This window comes from Vulpes vulpes, chromosome 12 (genome assembly GCF_048418805.1).
Source record: "Vulpes vulpes isolate BD-2025 chromosome 12, VulVul3, whole genome shotgun sequence".
Lineage (NCBI taxonomy): Eukaryota > Metazoa > Chordata > Mammalia > Carnivora > Canidae > Vulpes > Vulpes vulpes.
Genome location: NC_132791.1, coordinates 88170885 through 88190240, shown reverse-complemented (window position 1 = coordinate 88190240; position 19356 = coordinate 88170885). Strand labels below are relative to the sequence as shown.

General features: G+C 45.1%; 3 protein-coding genes across 4 annotated transcripts in view; 2 read left to right on the top strand and 1 right to left on the bottom strand.

Moving 5' to 3' along the window:
• SIRT5 (sirtuin 5) overlaps positions 1 to 9103 on the top strand; it is a 38068-nt gene extending 28965 nt beyond the window's left edge. For both annotated transcript variants that reach the window (XM_072729105.1, XM_072729107.1), the window contains one exon: positions 7421 to 9103. In XM_072729105.1, the coding sequence (XP_072585206.1) occupies positions 7421 to 7496 (76 nt within the window). In that variant the 3' untranslated portion in view covers positions 7497 to 9103. The remainder of the gene's footprint in view (positions 1 to 7420) is intronic.
• Positions 9104 to 10871: 1768 nt separating this feature from the next.
• NOL7 (nucleolar protein 7) lies at positions 10872 to 15527 on the top strand. The gene is made up of 8 exons (XM_072729108.1): positions 10872 to 11429; positions 11504 to 11564; positions 12414 to 12472; positions 14070 to 14101; positions 14355 to 14445; positions 14782 to 14903; positions 14982 to 15059; positions 15346 to 15527. The coding sequence occupies exons 1-8, from the start codon at positions 11152 to 11154 to the stop codon at positions 15417 to 15419; spliced, it is 795 nt and encodes a 264-aa protein (XP_072585209.1). The 5' UTR covers positions 10872 to 11151; the 3' UTR covers positions 15420 to 15527.
• A 663-nt stretch (positions 15528 to 16190) lies between these two features.
• The window catches only part of RANBP9 (RAN binding protein 9), a 93858-nt gene continuing 90692 nt past the window's right edge, over positions 16191 to 19356 (bottom strand). Inside the window, exon 14 of the mRNA XM_072729104.1 lies at positions 16191 to 17185. Within this exon, the coding sequence (XP_072585205.1) occupies positions 17055 to 17185 (131 nt within the window). The 3' untranslated portion in view covers positions 16191 to 17054. The remainder of the gene's footprint in view (positions 17186 to 19356) is intronic.

Genomic DNA, 19356 nt, shown 5'->3' with positions numbered 1-19356 from the left:
GGATGGCTATGATTAAAACAAAACAAAACAAGTATTGGTGAAGAAACTCAACCCCTCATCTGTTGCTGGTGGAAATGTACAATGGTGCAGCTGCGTTAGAAAACAGCGGGGCAGTTCTTCAAAAGGTTAAATGCAGATTTAACATATGACCCAGCAATTCTCGTTGGTATATAGCCAAGAGAAATGAGAACACGTGTTTGCACAAAAATGTGAATGTTCATAGCAGCATTGCTCATAATAATCAAAAAGCAGGAACAATCTAAATGTCCTTCATTTGATTAGTGAATATATGAAATTTCACATGAATATTGCTCAGCCGTAAAAAAGAATGATCTACTGATCCATGCTACAACATGAATAACTCTTGAAAACATTATACTAAGTGAAAGAAGCCGGACACACAAGACCAGAAATCCTGTGATTCCATTTATTTGAGAAATCCAGAAATCAACAGAGACTCCAAATAGATGTGTGGTTGTCTAGGGTTTGGGTTGGAAGAATGAGGAAGTTTTGTTTTAAGATTTTATTTATTTATTCATGAGAGACACAGAGAAAGGCAGAGACACAGGCAGAGGGAGAAGCAGGCTCCCTGTGGGGAGGTTGATGTGGGACTCAATTCCAAGACCCTGGGATCACAACCTGAGCAGAAGGCAGATGCTCAACCACTGAGCCACCCAGGTGCCCCTGGGAAGTGTCTATTAGTAGGGAGAGGTTTCTTTTTGGGGTGATGAAAATGTTTTAAAGTTGATTGTGGTGATGGTTGTACAATTTTGTGAATATACTAAGAAAAAGCCCATTAAATTATACATTTTAAACAGGTTATGTGTGAATTTTTTTTTTAAGATTTATTTATTTATTCATGACAGAGAGAGAGAGAGTCAGAGACACAGGCAGAGGGAGAAGCAGGCTCCATGCAGGGAGCCTGATGTAGGACTCGATCCCAGGACTCCAGGATCATGCCCTGGACTGAAGGCAGGCGCTTAACTGCTGAGCCACCCAGGGGTCCCCGATTATGTGTGAATTATATCTCAATAAAGCTGTCCTATTAAAAATTAAGTTCCCTTCTAACTTATCCCGTGAAAAATAGATGTGAGGCCTCTAATATGCACTGTGGCACGCATGTTTAGCACCAGTGCTAGCTAGCATGCATCCTGAAAAGGAACATCAGAGCCAGACAACACTGGCCCCTCATCTGTTTGAAAGAGCATCAGAATCCTCCAAGAGGAGGAAGGAATCAACTTTCTGAAGAAGAACGTGAGGTACATCCCCAGTCCCTTCTAATGTGGTTGATTTTTAGTCATATGCTCTCCAGCTCACCTCTACTAAGTATGAAAAATGAAGACAAATCATCATGGTAGGAAAGTAACAAAATGCAGGTGAGGAAAAAGAAGAAAAGGAGACTGCTTCCACAACCCAGAGCTGGCCTCTACCCCTTATGCCTGGGACTACCCAGCAGGTACTGGGCATCCGTTGTGTGTGTCTTCCTGTGAGAGGAACATAGTTCTCCTGCAAGTTAGGAAGAGAATTGTGGCCTATAATATCATTTCACAAGTTGGCCCTCTTAGGGGCGCCTGGGTGGCTCAGTGGTTGAGTGTCAGCCTTTGGCTCGGGTCGTGATCCTGGGGTCCTGGGATCGAGTTCCGCCTCAGGCTCCCTGCATGGAGCCTGCTTCTCCCTCTGCCTCACTCTCTCTCTCTGCATCTCTCGTGAATAAATAAATAAAATCTTAAAAAAAAAAAGAAACTTTGATCAAATTTTTCTTACCAGTGTAACTGTCCCGTGAACAATCATGCTTTTATGCAGAAGTCATCAAGCTGGCACTGAGAAGAGATGTAGGTGATTTTCTTACCCTTCTCAACTTTTCAAACAGGGAGCCAGGCCTAGAGTGATGGAGTTTTCTAATGCACAGTTTAATAAAGGCAGGATTTTCTCTTATATCTCACGTGCAATAGATTTTGGTTGAATTTTACACTAGGTCAGGGCTCAGCAAACTGCTTCTTGTAGACCAACTTCACTCACAGTGTATTTGTAAATAAAGTTTTATTGGAACTCGGCCATGGCCATGTGTTTAGGTATTGTCCACGGCCACTTTGGCCCTACAACAACAGAACTGAGTCATTGCCACAGAGCGTCAGCCTGCAAAGCCTGAAAGATGTTCTCTGGCTCTTTACAGAAAAAAAATTTCCCAACACCTCTTCTAGGTTAATGAGAGAAATGACAACTGGTAAAATAACACTTTTTTTTTTTTAACCTAATTTTCTTTATTACTTAAACAGGGAGTAGGGATGGTGCCTACACTTCAAACTTGGATCTCACGAGACTGCTTAGACCTTGTTCAAGTTGTTTAGACTCCTTGCCCCAATTCTAATTTAGAGACAGAGGCACAGAATTTGCCTCCCATTAAAATGTATTAATATTTTCAAGGTGTTAATTAGTTCCAGTTTTGTTTTTGTCATTTTTGCCATGCCTGATGGTTGTGTGTCAGATGATTTCTGACAAGCCATTATAGTTAGAGTAGATCCTACTCTAGATTTGGCTTCAGGGTTTTATTTTTATTTTTTTAAGATTTTATTTATTTATTCATGAGAGACAGAGAGAGGCAGAGACTTAGGCAGAGGGAGAGGCAGGCTCCCTTATGGGGAGCCTGATGTAGGAATCGATCCCAGGACCCCAGAGATCATGATCCCAGGACCCCAGAGATCATGACCAGAGATCAAAGACAGATAGATGCTCGGCCACTGAGCCACCCAGGCATACCTGGCTTCAAGACTTTGTTATTCAACCCCCGGGTCCTTGGCACATGAGGGTCTGTGCATTTGCTGAGGCAGAAATAGGATTTGTGCTTGCCCAAGAGATGGTACCTTCCAAGCATTCTGGGGCCTCCAGTAACCACCATGTTCACCTTTGAATTTTTCTAAACTAGAATTTAGAATTCAGTGGAAATCCATGGATACCTACTAAGTACATACTCTGTGCGAGACTCTGTTCTAGGTGCTCAGGATAGGCTGTATCAGGAAACCAAAAAATCTACTATGATGACATTCTAGTGGCAGAGGCAATCAAAAATAAGCATAATAAATGTGCAAATTCTGTAGCAGGTGAGAAGGTGGGTAGCAGGCTGTAGTAAAAAGCAAAAGTAGAGTTGGAGGTGAGCAAGAGAGATTGCAGGATTCACTTAGGTCATTAGGGTAAGTCCCACTGAGAAGATGTCTGAGTGGGCTTGAAGGACGTAAAGGAGTTAGTTGGCTAAGGAGATTGTCTGGCTAAGAGCTTTCCAGACACGGAGTTTTTGGAACACCCAAGTAGCTCAGTGGTTGAGCATCTGCCTTCAGCTCAGGTTGTGATCCCTGGGTCCTGGGATCAAGTCCTGCATTGGGCTCCCCACAGGGAGCCTGACTCTCTTTCTTCCTATGTGTCTGCCTCTCTCTGTGTCCTCATGAATAAATAAATAAAATCTTAAAAAAAAAAATCCTTCCAGACACAGGACTGTCTGGAGTAGAGCCCTTCCCACTCCCCCCAAGCCACAGCACACCTGGGAGGTGCAAGGGACAGCACTGGAGGTCAGTGTGTATATGTGCTGCCAAAGCGAGCACTGGAGGTCAGTGTGGATGGTGTAGCAGGAGGGAGGGAGAGAGGCCAGTGTGGTCAGGAAGTACCATGTTTCTGCAGGGGGAAGAAGTGCCCCAAAAGAAAGCGACAGCCAGTGGAGTTTGTAAGGGGTTTTCAGCTAGAAAATTGTTTTATAGATTGATTTAATTATGTATTTGCTCAGCAAGAGGGTCAGGAGTTTACTTTTAATTTACGGTTGACCAGTTATAGGAAGTCCAGGGCCCTACCTGGCTGGACTGTCAAAGGGTAGGTGTAAGGACAAATATGCCTTAACAAAATCCATTTAAAGATATGTAAGAATATTTTATTTTATTTATTTAAAAATATTTTCACTTCTAACAAAACTGCATTCATTTATTTTGCTTTGCTTTGTTTGATCCAGCTGAAGGCCTTTTCTGTGAGTAGGGACCTGCCAGATTATGCAGGTTGCCTGTTGTGCATAGATCATGCTCCTAATTCTTCTGGTGTTCCCACATGCCCCTGAAGATAAAAATCACCTCAGCCCTTATTTTGTAAAAGACAAAAGAAAAAGAAAGAAAGAAAGAAAGAAAGAAAGAAAGAAAGAAAGAAAGAAAGAAAGGAAAGGAAGGAAAAGGAAGGAAGAAAGAAAAGAAAAGAAAAAAGAAAAGAAAAGAAAAGAAAAGGAAAGAAAGAAAAGAAAGAAAAGAAAGAAAATTAGATCCCAAGGTACTAGTCTAGACTTTCTGATCAGTTATTTCAGGGCTCGAGGAGGACTGTTTGTATATTTGACCAGTGGCCCAGGTGTATCATCTGGGAGTTCTGGGGAATTACTGGATTACAAACTGTGGTTTGGATACTTTTCTGCCTTTTTTTTTTTTTTCTCTTTTAAAGTGCAACAAGAAGTTATGAAAAGAAATTTATGAAGCATCCTTCCCCCTTGTCTTTCCCACCTACACTAATTAAATAGAATTATTTTTAGTGACCTGCCATGCCTTTCCAAAGCATACATCAGATGTTCTTACGAGTAAGCCTCTTACAACAACTGTATTTTTTTGGAGTTTGTTGCATAATTTTTTTTGTTGCATAATTTTTTTTGTTGCATAATTTTTTAAAAGATTTTATTTATTCATGAGAGAGAGAGAGAGAGAGAGAGAGTCAGAGACATAGGCAGAGGGAGGAGGCTCCCTGCAGGGAACGCAGTGTGGGACTCGATCCCGGATTCTGGATCCTGGGATCATGCCCTGAGCCAAAGGCAGACACGCAACCGCTGAGCCACCCAGGTGTCCCAATACACAAACCTTTTTTAACAGCCTTCATGTTTTTTCCTCCTTGAATATGTATTTCCATTCTACTTTCATAACAAATTTATATTTGTGTAATTTATTTTTATGCCTAAGAATGTTTTGTTGACTACCCTATTATATTTTTGTAGCAAAATATGGTATGAGTCAGTTCTTTTCAATTTCCTTAAAATTTAAAAAATGCTTTATTAAAAGAATTCCTCCAGATTGAACTGTCACTAATAGTAATTTGTGGTATGGCTGTTGACGATAAGTGAATGGTAAATTCTGATTAATAATTCCATAAAAGTGCAATTGTATTGCAAATGCATCTCTTAATAGATGCACAGGCCGTGAATTTTTCAGATTACTTTGTGTGTCCCTGGATGAGTGTTGGAAGGAGACAGAGTTCACGTAGTTCTAGCCCAATCCACCTGCAGTCACCAGATCAGGTCTACCCTAGCTCTCTGTAAATGAGGGAAGCTGCATCCCAGAGGAACATGGTGTGTGTTCCCAAATGTAGGAAAAGGTGCTCTTATAGGATTTGGAGGGAAGGTGGAATTTAGGTGAAATTTAAATGAAGCCATTTTTGGGAGACTGAACAGCAAGCAGTGCTGTGTGGGAGTCCAGTGCAGTGTGGCTGGCAGTGCAGGGTCTTGTTTCCCTGGAGACCGCACATCGAAGGTGGATGTGCAACACTGTGCCCAGACACGCCTGTGTGAAGCTCTGCCCCAGGGTTAGAAATCAAGGTTGCTGCTCGGCGGCAAAGTGACGTAGGTTCTCCAAGCACATTTATCTTTCACTGCTGTAATTTCTAAAAGCAGTTTCTGATACTTTATGATTTTAGAGAAAATTTCTCCGTGAGTAAAAAAGCAGTAGTCACTCAAAGATGGGGTTGTTATGATACTTCAGAACTCATCCTGGGGAAAGAAATACTGTTTCCTATTTGCAGTTGGCTCTATCTGTGTCTCCTAGTCTACCTGGTCCAAGGAAGGGCAGGCTAGATTATTACTGGCCAAGCTAAATTTCATCTTCCCAACATCAATTATAATTCTTAGCTTTTACTTTTTATAGACATGGGTCCTGAGAATGTGAGCCACACAATTCCCCGGGCAGGAAAGGAATTTTATTATGGCATTGCCACCCAGGTTTTGGGTCTCTTTTCAAGTTATATGCTACAACACACAGAGTAGTTTTGTATCACATTTTGTGATCTGTTCATGGACAGTCTTATCAGACCAGACCCACTTTCTCTTTTATTAAAAGCAAGAATGAAATTGCTCTACTTGTCTACAGATGCATTGTCACCCACTCTCTCGAACCTGTTTATTTGCTGAGGTTTACACCAACGTTGCAAACGTCCCTTGATCTGACTCCCCATACATTTTCACATTCTGCTTTAAGGCATCATTGTAAGATATAGGGGAGAGGTATGGCTTGCTCTTGTAAAGTGGAAGAAGGATGCACATGGAAAGGAACACTCAGAAGTCACTTTCTTAGGGAGGAAAGCTGACCTCTGGGAATTCCCTAAAAGTTCTCTGTGACTGGCTATAATTTTGGGGAAGTCCCCAAGGGGCTCTCACTGTGCAGGAGACTAGTTTTCTGGTAGCCAGTGTTGAACGTACCATAGATAGCAGAAGAGTTGGTTGGTTGGGGATGTCCATTAGTGGCACTTTATCCAGAGAGAAGAGTATTTAAGGTCTTAGGTGTTCATGATCTGTGTTGTGTCAAGAATCTACAATATGAATATTGAAATCACTAGAAAAATCCTGCTTTCATAGTATCCTTTGAATCCTGCATTCAGAGTTGGGCTTTTTTTTTTGGTCCCTGTTGTGTTTTTCCTTGAAGGAAGCAACAATTATTTTTTTTTTTTTTCTGTCCCCTTTGGTCTTTTCTACTTTCTGACTGTAAGTCATTCATAAAGCCCAACAGATGGGGGATACCTGGGTGGCTCAGTGGTTGAGTGTCTGCCTTCAGCTCAGGTTATAATCCCAGGGTCCTGGGATCCAGTCTCGCATTATGCTCCCTGCAGGAAGCCTGCTTCTCTCTCTGCCTATGTTTCTGCCTCTCTCTGTGTCTCTCATGAATAAATAAGTAAAATCTTGGGGAAAAAAAAAAACAGATGGCTTAAGAGTCCCTGTTCATTTAGCTAAAATGTTCCTGGTATGTTTGGTGCATGAGATTTTTCTCCTTGTGTCCTCAGCGCATGAGAATGCTGTTCTAATGTAATATATAGATTTTGGAAAACTTACAGCTCCAGTTACAAGGTTGGCCATACAGTCACAAAATGAATTTTACAATTATGGCTCCCCTCCCCCTTAAATAAAATTCTTGTGTATGGCACCTAAATTCTAGGCAATTGCTTTCCTAAATTCCCTCAAACACCAGAATCAACCCGTAGTGAAATATCTACATCTAGAGTTGTCAGAAACTAGATGAAAACTGTGGGAACAAAGCTCATAATACTGTATCGGTGAGCATTTGGATTTTGCTTTGGATGTAACTGAGACACGTGGGACTCGCCAAGGTAGTACGTTCATTTTTCTAACTGCTTATTTGTCCTCTTTCAGGTTTCATTTCCAGGGGCCATGTGGTACCACTCTTCCTGAAGCCCTGGCTCCTCATGAAACTGGCAATGTTTCTTAGTTGTCCTGGGGAAAGAAGAAATTGTAGTATGTCTAAGTACTTGGGCCACACACAGAGGAGAACTGATCGTGGGGACCGTGAGCTAAATACTGGAAAATCTAGAAATACCATCGGATTCCCTGGCTGGAATCCCACCTGATGCTAAGTAAAGCAACAATAGCAAACACTCTTAGGAGAAGTCAGAGAACAGCCAGGTTAATGCATGTTCTTTCATGTGAACTTAAACATAAGATCTCTCCTATGTGTTTGGTTGGCTATTGGAAACATTTTGTGATTAGATTATCTTTTGAAAAAACTATCCTGATTGTGTTGTTTCGATCTGGATGCAGAAGTATAGGGGTAAAACCTTGGTATTTCGGATTTTTGCCAAGTTGTGGTGGAAAATAAAATCACTCTCTACAGTAGGGCATTTATTGTATAAAGATCTGACCCCCCCCAAGAGATGTCTTTGTGGGAGGCTTTTCCTTTTTAGCGTTGACCTTGTTCGGCTGCATTGCCTCATAGTGTGTGAGATAGCTGACAGAAGTCATGCAAGGAAGGAAGAAAAAAGGAGCATCAAGACAGAAAATCAGGATGGGAAAATGATGCAAATATATGGACTCCAAGGATAAACACAGCTGCCTAAAATTGAGGGCTGGCCTCCTTAGCAGCCACGAGGACAGTGAGAGGTGATGGGTGATGGTTGTCTATTTCCCAGTATCATAAACACAGAAGCATATGGTCCCTGCCAGGCCCACCAGGCTTTCCCACTGAATTCAGAAGGGTTTCCCTTCCTCCCCCACTTTATAAACAATTATGCTGATAATACCTTGGAGTTTCGTAAGAATGCAGCTCTCTGCTCAAGCCTCACCACCTAATGCAGCCCCTAGGCCCTTGGAATGCCTGGTGTCCAGCCTGACTGGGAGGAATGGCCTTTAGTAAACAGCGTAGGGAAGCCACACAGACCTGGGTCCCTTGGATCAGGTCGGCTCCCTGGGTGATGACACATCTTGCCTCGGCCCCTTTACAAAATTGCATTTAATGTGACACCCTTGGCTTTTGTCAAAGTAGGCAAGACACGGTCACATAAAACACTGCTTTTTCAAGTCACAACTTTTAATAAATCCCAAAGGTTCTTTGTCTGGGCAGAGTGGGGATGTTCGTAACTTACAAGGCATAGGGCTCCTGAGGGCTTGATTCACCTTTTGCTGAGTAGGTCAAGGCACTTACACAGAGGGGGCCTCTTCTAATACAGTTTTTCTACCTGAAATACCATCATCATTGCGCTTCTCAAAGTCAAATTCAAACACTGGCCTAGTGTTAACACTGGTAAAAATCAGCACACTGTCTGGGTGAGTCTAAGCATATTTTTAATCTGTAATTTTCCATCTGCCCAAGGCCCCAGTATTTCAGAACTGTTCCTTTGCAACTCCTCATCCTGGGCTTTTGGTACCAGCAACTTTTTTGTTGGTTGGTGGGTTTTTGTGCTGTGCCATTTTTGTTCATGTTTTGGTTAGAGAAGATGAAAAAGTTGAAAATACAAACTGTATGTGACAATTTAATGTTTACTGAATGTCGACCTATGATAGACATTAGAAATAAAGTGATCAGTAAGATAATGGACATTACCCTCAAGGGGTTCAGAGTGGTTGGAACAACTATTGTGTAAACTATTTTTTTTTAAGATTTTATTTATTCATAAGAGAGAGAGAGAGAGGCAGAGGCAGAGACACAGGCAGAGGGAGAAGCAGGCTCCCGGCAGGGAGCCCGACATGGGACTTGATCCAGGGACCCCAGGATCACGCCCTGGACCGAAGGCAGACGCTCAACTGCTGAGCCACCAAGGTGCCCCATGTAAGCTATTTTACAATGTTGAAAACTACAAGAAAGAAATTTGTGCAAGATTCAGAGGAGAATGCAGTTAGAGATGGCGGAGCAGGCATGGGGTAGACGTTAACATGCTTGAAAGGCTTTCAGACCATGCCTGGGTGGCAGTTCTTGATGTATAAATAGTTCCATGTGGAGGAGTGTCAGCAGAGGATGTACAGCATGTACAACTGCATGTGTGCAGCAGCTTGGTTTGTTCAGAGACTGATGAGTCATTTCATGTTGTATAATAGGTGGGAGAAGACAAACAGATCAGGAAGGGCTGTGCATGCCAAGAAGTGGAATCTACCTGGGGGATGGGAGGATAGAAGCAGCGCTGGGGTTGCGGTCACTGAGTCACGGTGGAGTCATTCTTCAGGTTCAGGGTTTGCGTTGGACCAGCCAGTGTTGGGGTCCTGGGGTTAGAGCAGGGCCCCAGGTAGGGTCCTCTTCTCATGGGGCTTATATCCTAAGGTGGGAGTCAGATGATCAGCTGTCAGGGAGGGGTGTTGGTGATGAACAGGCGTGCACAGTCCCGGGGCAGGTGGTGGCAGAGGTCGCCAAGCCCATGTTTGGTGCTGGGCACTTGTTGAAGCCTGCATCTGTCAACTTGTTTCCATCAGTGCCAGAAAGACCGAAAAGCATGTCCTGTTGCTATAGCTCATTTTTTCCCTTCGAAAAACCCGCTCCCCGCATGGAGCCAAATCTACAAATACTGGTTCATCAGATCGAATGTGAAAATTAATAAGGGGCAATCTCACTAAACTGGAGTTTGCAGGGGGAGGTCTCACGCTCTACCACTTGCCCCCCCCCCCGACTTTTTAAAGATTTTATCTATTTATTCATGAGAGACAGAGAGACACAGGCAGAGGGAGAAGCAGGCTCCCGGCAGGGAGTCCGGGATCATGACCCGGGCCGCAGGCAGGCGGTCAACCGCTGAGCCCTCAGGTGCGTCCCTACCACTTGCCGTTAATCCACGGAAGGGTCGGCGGACCCGGTGGGTGCACGCTGCGGCATCTGCCCGCGGAGGAAGGGCTCCTTCACCCGAGGAGGAGCCCGTCCACCCAGCGGCCCCGGTTACACCGAGCCCTTCGGAAGGGCGGCCCAGTCCCTCGTTTGCCTGTGGTGCTGCCAACAGCTTCCTTGCCTGGGATGGCGACTATTTTTTCTAAATACTCCCCCGTTTTCGCTGGTAAAATAGCAGGTAGTCTTACTTTTTTAAGGTTAACAAGACCGGGTGGTGCGGCCCCTGGGGGCTCATGTCGTGACCCCGAGGTCCCGGGATCGAGTCCCGCGTCGGGCTCCCTGCATGGAGCGCCTCCTCCCTCTGCCTGTCTCTGCCTTTCCGTGTCCGCATGAATAAATAGATAAAAATCTTGAAAACAACAAGGAACCAGCCAGCACGTGGCTCCCGGAGCTAGGTCACCGGGCGGGTGGTCACCGGTTCTGGGTCACTGGGCCGCACCTAGTAGGCCCGCCCGTCAGCGTCCCCGTGGAGGAGGCCTCGCGGTGGCCCTTGCCTTCCGGGAAGCGAGCCCCATCCCGACCCGGGCGTCTGGCCCGCCAGGACGGGAGGAGCCGGCGGCTGCCCGCGCGGGGAAACCTCCCAGGGGAGGGGGCGAAACACGCCCCTGCGCTCCTTAGGCCACGCCCATCCCCGCTCTGCGCATGCGCACACGCCTCCGCCGCCGCCGCCTCCGCATCCGCAGGGGGCGACGCGACGCAACTCACGTCCCTTGCTTTACACGTCACGCGGCGCTTGCGCGTTGCTTCCGCGTCAGAGGCTAGACGGTCGGGCGCAGCGCGGGCCATGGTGCAGCTCCGACCGCGCGCGTCCCGCACCCCGGCGTCGGCGATGGTGGACGAGGGCCAGCCCGCCTCCGAGGAGGAGGAGGGGGCGGAGCACGGCCTGCTGCTCGGGCAGCCCAGCAGCGGCGCGGCGGCGGAGCCGCTGGAGGAGGACGACGATGAGGACGGGGACGACGGGGACGACGAGCTCGACGACGAGGCCCCGGAGGAGCTGACTTTCGCCAGCGCCCAGGCGGAAGCTCGAGAGGAGGAGCGGCGGGTCCGGGAGTCGGTGCGCAGGTGCGGAGCCCGCTGCGGCCGGGAGGGCCGCCCCGCCCCGCGCGCGCCGCCCCGCTCACGTGTCGCCCTTTCAGGGATAAGACGCTGCTGAAGGAGAAGAGGAAGCGACGCGAGGAGCTGTTCATCGAACAGAAGGTGGGTGGAGGGCGGGGGCCGAGGCCCGGGGGCCTGGGGCGCTGCCGCCGTGCGCCGGCTGAGGGCGGGGGTGGGTGGGGCCGAGTGGCGGAGGCCGGGCGTCTTTCCCGTCCGTCCCCGCCCACCGCGACAGCCCGGCCACCACGCGTCGCCGAGGCGGCGTCCGTGTCCGGCCCGGCTGCTGCGAGGGGTAAGCGAGGTACTTCGGGAGCCGAGGGCGGCGTGGCGGAGTCTGATGGCCGCGCGCACTGACGCGTGGTGGGCGGGGCCGGGATGGAGCGCGGAGGGGGCGGGGCTTTCAGGGGTGGGAGCGCGGAGGGGGCGGGAGTGCGGAGGGGGCGGGGCTTTCAGGGGTGGGAGCGCGGAGGGGGCGGGAGTGCGGAGGGGGCGGGGCTCCAGGGGTGGGAGCGCGGAGGGGGCGGGAGTGCGGAGGGGGCGGGGCTCCAGGGGTGGGAGCGCGGAGGGGGCGGGGCTCCAGGGGTGGGAGCGCGGAGGGGGCGGGAGTGCGGAGGGGGCGGGGCTCCAGGGGTGGGAGCGCGGAGGGGGCGGGGCTCCAGGGGTGGGAGCGCTGATGGGGCGGGGCTCCAGGGGTGGGAGCGCAGGGGGGGCGGGGCTTTCAGGGGTGGGAGCGCGGAGGGGGCGGGGCTCCAGGGGCGGGAGCGCGGAGGGGGCGGGGCCCGGGCGAGGGGGCGGGGCCCGGGCGGGGGGGCGGGGCCCGGGCGGGGGGGCGGGGCCCAGCTCGTGAGTCCCGCGGAAGGCTGTCCTGGGAATCGGGATCTTGAGCAGCAGGGCGGGCGTGCTGTCCCGTCCTTCACGGCTCATTAATTTTTAAACGTTTTTTTATCAAAGAAAAGAAAACTACTTCCAGAGGACGTTCTAGAGAAGTTAACTGCAGCCGGACAGACTGAGTGAGTAGCGGATCTTGCCCCACACACCTGCCTGTGAGGTACGCACGTGTATTTGAGTCCGATGCAGTAGGAGCGGGAACACAACGTTCTTGTCATGCAGACGTCTTTGAGGGCAGCCCCGGTGGCGCAGCGCTTTAGCGCTGCCTTCAGCCCCGGGCGTGGTCCTGGAGACCCGCTCCCCGCATGGAGCCTGCTTCTCCTCCTGCCTGTCTCCGCCTCTCTCCCCCCCCTTCCCCTTTGTCTCTCATGAATAAATAAATAAAACCTTTAAAAAAATAGACATCTCTGAAGTCGGTGGGAAAGGTGGAGGGCGTTGGGCCCACTGGCGGCGTGTACCGCGTGTGCGTTCCCGTGGCTGATTTCGGCTCCTCCGCCGCGGACCCCAGGGTGTTGGGTCAGTGGATGCGTGTGCTGAGCACAGGGTGGGTGGTGGGGAATAAAGTAGCGTGTGGACACAGCACTGAGTGGAGCGGCCCACGTGCGTCCACCACTCCCGAGGGTCGCCCGGTCCCGTCCTTGCCTGGGCTACGACCGCTTCCTTTCTCGGGTCATTCAGCAGCTTTGCCCTCTGGTGAGTGGTTAAAGGCGAATGCTGCCGTCGTCCTCTTTCTCATCCCGTGAAGTCAAACCTTAATGCATTTAGATTTCCAGATATTTGGTTTTTTAATGCTCTTGTTTTTTTATTTAAGATTTTATTTATTCGTAAGAGAGAGAGAGAGAGAGAGGCAGAGACACAGGCAGGAGGAGAAGCAGGCTCCATGCAGGGAGCCCAACAAGGGTACTTGATCCCAGGACCCCCGGATCACTCCCTGGGCTGAAGGCTGCGCTAAACTCTTGAGCCACCCGGGCTGCCTGCCCTTTGCTTTTTCTAAATACTTTTAAGTTCAGAAGTTTAATAGTCCTGTATTTTTTACCTAGGCTGCTGTTATCAAATTTTCAGTAGAAGAACGTTTCCAAAATTAGGCAGATCCAGAACATACTAAACCTACAAATGCACTTGGTGGCGTAGTGCCCTTTCCTCTTCAGAAACCGAGCTCAAATGTCACCTCTTCCTTCTCTTGCTCCGCCCACCCCATCAGCTCCTCCTCCGCATAGCTTTTCTACTGTGCAAGTGCTTCTGTATGGGACACTCCTTCCTGTCTTATCAGCTTGGTCTCGCCCTTTGACCAGTATCCCTCGAGTCTCATTCTTGTCTCCATTTTGCATTTGTGCAACTGTTGAATTAATCCTTTGATTTCTCCCAGTAGAACGAAGCTGTCCTACCACCTCTTTCACTTTGTTTGAATATTGTTATATAGCTCATTTTTTACTTAAGTCTTTACCTGTTAACCACAGCAGTCTGCCTCTGTTGAGTCTGCTAATAAGCTTTCACAGCTCACGCTCTGAGGTGCTCCCATGCTCGTATGTACTAGCCTGGGAATTGGGAGCAATGCATCAAGAGGGACTTTTCGCTTTCCAAAACTGATTAAAGAGCCGAGGTAAAAAATTGATGTTGGTAATGAAAGGGGGGAGATCTTATTTGTAAAGCCAGATGAAATTGTGTAATCCGTGATCTTTGCTATGTGCCGTACCAATCAGTATTTTTGTTTTTCCTTAGCATAAAGAAAGCATCAGGAAAGTTGAAAGAAGGTATGAACTATTTTAATTTAAGTAACTTATGTAAGTATCAAGTGCATTTGCACATATTTGCAGCCAGATGTTCCTGGCCCTAGGAGAGTGTGGCATAGGCTTGGCCCCAAGGATAGCTTGGGTCTGTTGTCAGTTTCTTGTAAATAAAAATTGCATCCAAATTGGTAGAGTGGATGTTTAAAGTAAACTCCAGTAAATGTTCCTGCCTTATTTTTACAGAAGTACTAACTAGAAATAAAACTCGATTTTTTAGCTAATTTGAAGAAGAAAAGTGGTGAAGACTATGAAAAAGGAGGGGATTCCAAGAACACTAAAGAAAAAGTACAAAAAATACAGTCTGTTGGGTAAGGAGAGTCTTTTCACATAGGATGTAAAGGTAGCGGGAGAGGGTGAAAACATGAGCTTAAATGGAGAAAGATTTTAGTTAGGAATAGTTTCCAATTAGATCTTCTCTGGGAAAACCAGTTCTGATACTTATATAAAAATATTTACCTACGAAAAAATGGTGGTCTGTTTCTAGTCAAATAGCCCTGTAGCCCTGTGATTTATTCATTATCTGTGCATATACAAAATTAGGACCTGGAGTTTTTTCAGTTTTTGAAGTAACAAAAATGCCTTTTATTTTCAAAGCAAGCACATTTTCAGACTTGCTCATTCTGACCTTTTGTGTTGGTCACCAGCCAGAATAAAAGCTACTTGGCTGTAAGGCTGAAAGATCAAGATCTGAGAGATTCAAGGCAACAAGCAGCAAAGGCCTTTATACAAAAATCTTTGTATGGTCCGGGAACCAACAGAACTACTGGTAATTTCTTTAACACAGTTTCTTTTATTTTATTGCAAATTAAACAAAGAAATGATAAATAATTCTCTTTTCTTCTAGTAAATAAATTCCTGTCTCTTGAAAATAAGAGGTTACCAGTGAAAAAGGCTGCGGTCCAGTTTCTTAATAATGCTTGGGGTAAGATCCCGCTTTAGTTTTTTATATATCGAAAAATATTCTTTTTTAAGGAGACAGTAAATAATCTTGACGCATCAGCTTTTTTTCCTTATAATGCCTCCTATATTTATATGCTAAAGTTGTTTCTGAAAAATAGATCGGTGTGGTCTGTACATATATCTACTATGAAATCTGATTTAGTAGACCAAATTTTAGTATTTATATTCATAGAAACTTGAAAACTTTTGAATTATTTCTTGAGAATTTTGTATTTAATATCCTTATTGCATAACATTTTCTGTTTTAGGAACCCAGAGAAAACAAAATGCCAAGAGGTTTAAAAGACGGTGGATGGTCAGAAAGATGAAAACTCCTAAGTAGTAAAGCTAAATGAAGAGTGATAACTTGTACATATAGAACTTAGTTATGTGGTTTAAAGAATTCATTTTTCTGAAAGTCTAATAAATCGTTTGTAAATCACTGCAAAAATCCTTGGTCTTTTGGGGGAAGCCCACCATCACATCACATGTCATCCTTCCAGACTACAGTTGTGTCTTGTCATCTTTGAGGGCTACACTGGAAGAAGAAACCGTTTAAAAGGAATTATATTCCTTTCTATATAACTGAAAGCCCATCTCCCACCCCGTGGTGTTGGGTGCGCGGCAGGAGGGGCAGGGCCAGGGAATTGGACGGTGACCGTTCTTTCAAGGGCAGCTCTCAGATGCCTTCATCTTGCAGATGTTTGATGAGACTCTGTTTCATACAACACAGGAGGGAAGAAGCAATTGAAAGTGCAATATTGGAGTATAATAAAGATTCCTTAAAACTCGAGCCTTATGTACAGTTAATAGTCAACCACAGGATATGGTTATCTTGGTTAAGTGTTGTTTAACTGCTCTGGAGGATTTGCTTTAGGGGAAGGCCACGTGCCAGATTTTAATTTTTACCAAAACAGGAGATAATTTCCTGTTTTCTGTCTGCAGCATCCACAGCATCAGGCTTGACCCTAATGCAGAGAGGCCGACACACTGAAGGGAGTCTTAGGTTGTAGAACTCTGATCTAGAGTAGGAACCGTTCATTGTATTTGCTCTAATCTCATGTTAATCAGAAGTAAGTGGGCACCTTATATATAAACTCAGCTGACACTCTAGTATCTGTAATAGTAAATTTTTAATGGCTGGTTAATTATATCACTACATTTTTATTGCAATATAGTACTCATTTAAGCACTTAAAAATGGAAGGTGTACAAAGATTAAATTAAGACACGGTAAATTGACTAAATATTTGGTTTTTATATAAATAAAGGTCATAACCACACTGTTGACATGTAATACTGTTATAATACAACAGTTGAACTTGTGAGTCTACGACAGAAGTCGTCTGTAGTTAAACAGGAAACAAAGCTGAAAAGGACCATGTTAAAACGAAACTACTGGGACTAACAGGTCGGGATTGTAAGTAGCAACAGACATATTCACTCAGCTCCTGAGTATTTCAAGTTTTACAGTACACATTAAAAATGATTTCTTCCATCAACACTATAAATTCAAACTGTCAGATGTTGATGCGTTTTGCAAGTTACACTGATTGAATGCTGAGATGGGAGCGGGGGTTGGAGCATCTCCCGATTTGAAGTTTACATCACCCACATGCTAACACAAACACAACTTGTTCTTGTTTCCTTCCCCCCTCTCCCCCAAACAAAGGCGGCAGGATTTTTTGGTTTCTTTTAGGTCATTGTTTTAAAGGATTTGTGATGATCAATTTGAACGTCTGAAATTCAGTAATATTTAACTCTTAGACAACTAAGAGGTCAAAGATGGAAAATAATTTCTCCTAACACCAAGTTAGAAAATCATTTGCATCATGCTGTAAACTAGGAAGCAATGTAAAGCGACAAAAACCTGTCCCCAGTACATAATTAAAAAAATCTAAATTTCAAATCAGCAGAGCTGGTCTACTTCCATGTTGACTATATGCCACAATAGACGTGTGAGCTCCTTAAATGCATAGCTAATGTAGGTAGTCTTCCACTGTGGCAAATGCACAGGATCCGATTCCCGATCGAGCCATCAGACCTAGACACTGTGTGGCCTGTCCCATTGCGAGGGCAAGTGGAGGTTGCTTTGGCAGATTGTGGGTTTCTGAGGAAAAAGGATTCAAAATGAAACGGCAGTTAGCAAGACATTTTCTAAAAACTTAACGGGGAAAATACTGCCTTACCTTAAAGATTACCGATACCTACGCTGTTCATGACCTAACTAGCGATGGTAATTTCTAAGCAAATGAGGATTGTGTTGGACATGCTACTCTGGATGATGTGGGTATTGGGTATTCAACTGTTAAGAATTCTTGCAGACTTAGACTTAAAGCTTTAGATACTTAAAGATGTGATTTCTTACCTGCTAATTCAGTGAGGAGTAAGGAATATTCAGTGTTCCTCAACATGACTAAAGTCAGTTGACTTAACCAGAAAAAGACACCAGGTTTTCAGTAAAAGTTCACTGTTGGATTCTTCCCCTTTTGGGGAGAGGACCCAGCTAAGGCTGTCTGTCTCCAAGGCACTTTGGGGAGTGTTACTTGGGTTTCTGGGGGCAAATGGTGTTGGCGGCCATAAGAGGCAACAAGAGCAAAGCCACCCTCTAATCTCGGAGGGAGTTAAATTTATAATTGGTAGATAAAGTATTTTAAAAATTGCCAATAAATTAGTTTTCAGGGTCATACAGACCAGAAATTTGTCAGACAACTGTAGTACAAATGTAGTTAATCACCAAAATCTGTTCTTTGCCATAGATGAAAAAATGAATTACTGGTGAAAGTGGCCAACCACTTAGCAGCTGGTGATCCCTTCTTGGGTAGAGATGTCCACATTTTAAGTTTATGCAGATTCCCAATTAATAACAATTACTAATCAGTCTTGCAGACACAGTTGATAACAAAGGGCAAAAGCCAGGACACTGGCTGGTAATGCTCCATGACTAGTTCTACTCTGGATTCCAAGTTTGCAATGTGGTGAGAGAAAGAAAAGTTCCAGAAGGAATGGAGCCCCCACCTCCAAATAAAAAGCAAATTCAGGATTTAAAGGCACAAGAGAAAATAGGATCAAGAATATAAGAATGACTTAAAGAAAAAAAAATTTAAGAATGAAATAAGGCAAACAAAACAAAAACATACAGATTAGTCAGGAAGTATGGTTTGGAAAGTGGTCCGTGGGTTAGGATTAAGTCCTGGCTATTCTTTGTCAAGATACTTGTTAAAACTTTGATAGTGGTAAGCATTTTTTGCCAAGTCTAATATAAGCAGGACTGACTTTTACAGTTCTGCCTTGAGTCAGGAACAATTTTTACACAAAACCAACATAACAATAAAAACTGAAAAGGAAACATCTTTTCAAAAATGTTGCTGGATGCTTTATAGGGAAGTAACCTAGCTCGAAGGTAAACATCCCGAGGTACTTTATTATCATTTTCTTGCAGGGAGGGGGGGAGCGGCAGCATGTGGTTTAAGCTAAATCTTTATAATTTTTTTTGGATATAGAACTTGTAGGAATTAATGTGACAACTTTAAGCATTAATTAAAGTTGTAAAATATCACGATATTTATAAATGCACATTCACCCACAGCAATTAATCTTGTCATTAATTTTGTAGGAATTATATGATTATAAATTTAAGTACTATTTATAGCTGAACCTACATACTACAAAATACGTAGCACAGTAAGAATACATATATCTTGCATAAGGGTCCTAAAAAATTTAATACCTAATAACTGAATTCCTTTAAAGAACCCAAGATATAAAAAACTGTCCTAAGAAAACTAGTTCCTCCAGAAATTCTTTCCAGAAGATGTGGTATATATACACAATGGAATATTACTTGGCCACAAAAAAGAAGAATGGAATCTTGCCATTTGCAAAAATGTGGATGGAACTAGATAGAGGGTATGGTGCGAAGCAAAATCAGTCATAGAAAGACAAATACCATATAATCTCACTCTGGAATTTAAGGAAACAGATGAACATATGGGAAGGGGGAAAAGAAAGGGAAGCAAACCGTTAAGACTCTTTAAAGATCGAGACTCTAAAGATCGTGGGTGGGGGATGGGCATTAAGGAGGGCACTTTCATGATGAGCCCTGGGTGATAAATCACTGAATTCTACTCCTGAAACCAGTATACACCATATGTTAACTAAAATATAAATGAAAATTTGGAGGAAAATGAGAATAAAAAAGAAATGAAAATTCTTTCCAAGTCGGAGGGACACCTAAATACAAAGCAATTAAGCCTTCATGATTACCTATCGCAGTAATTT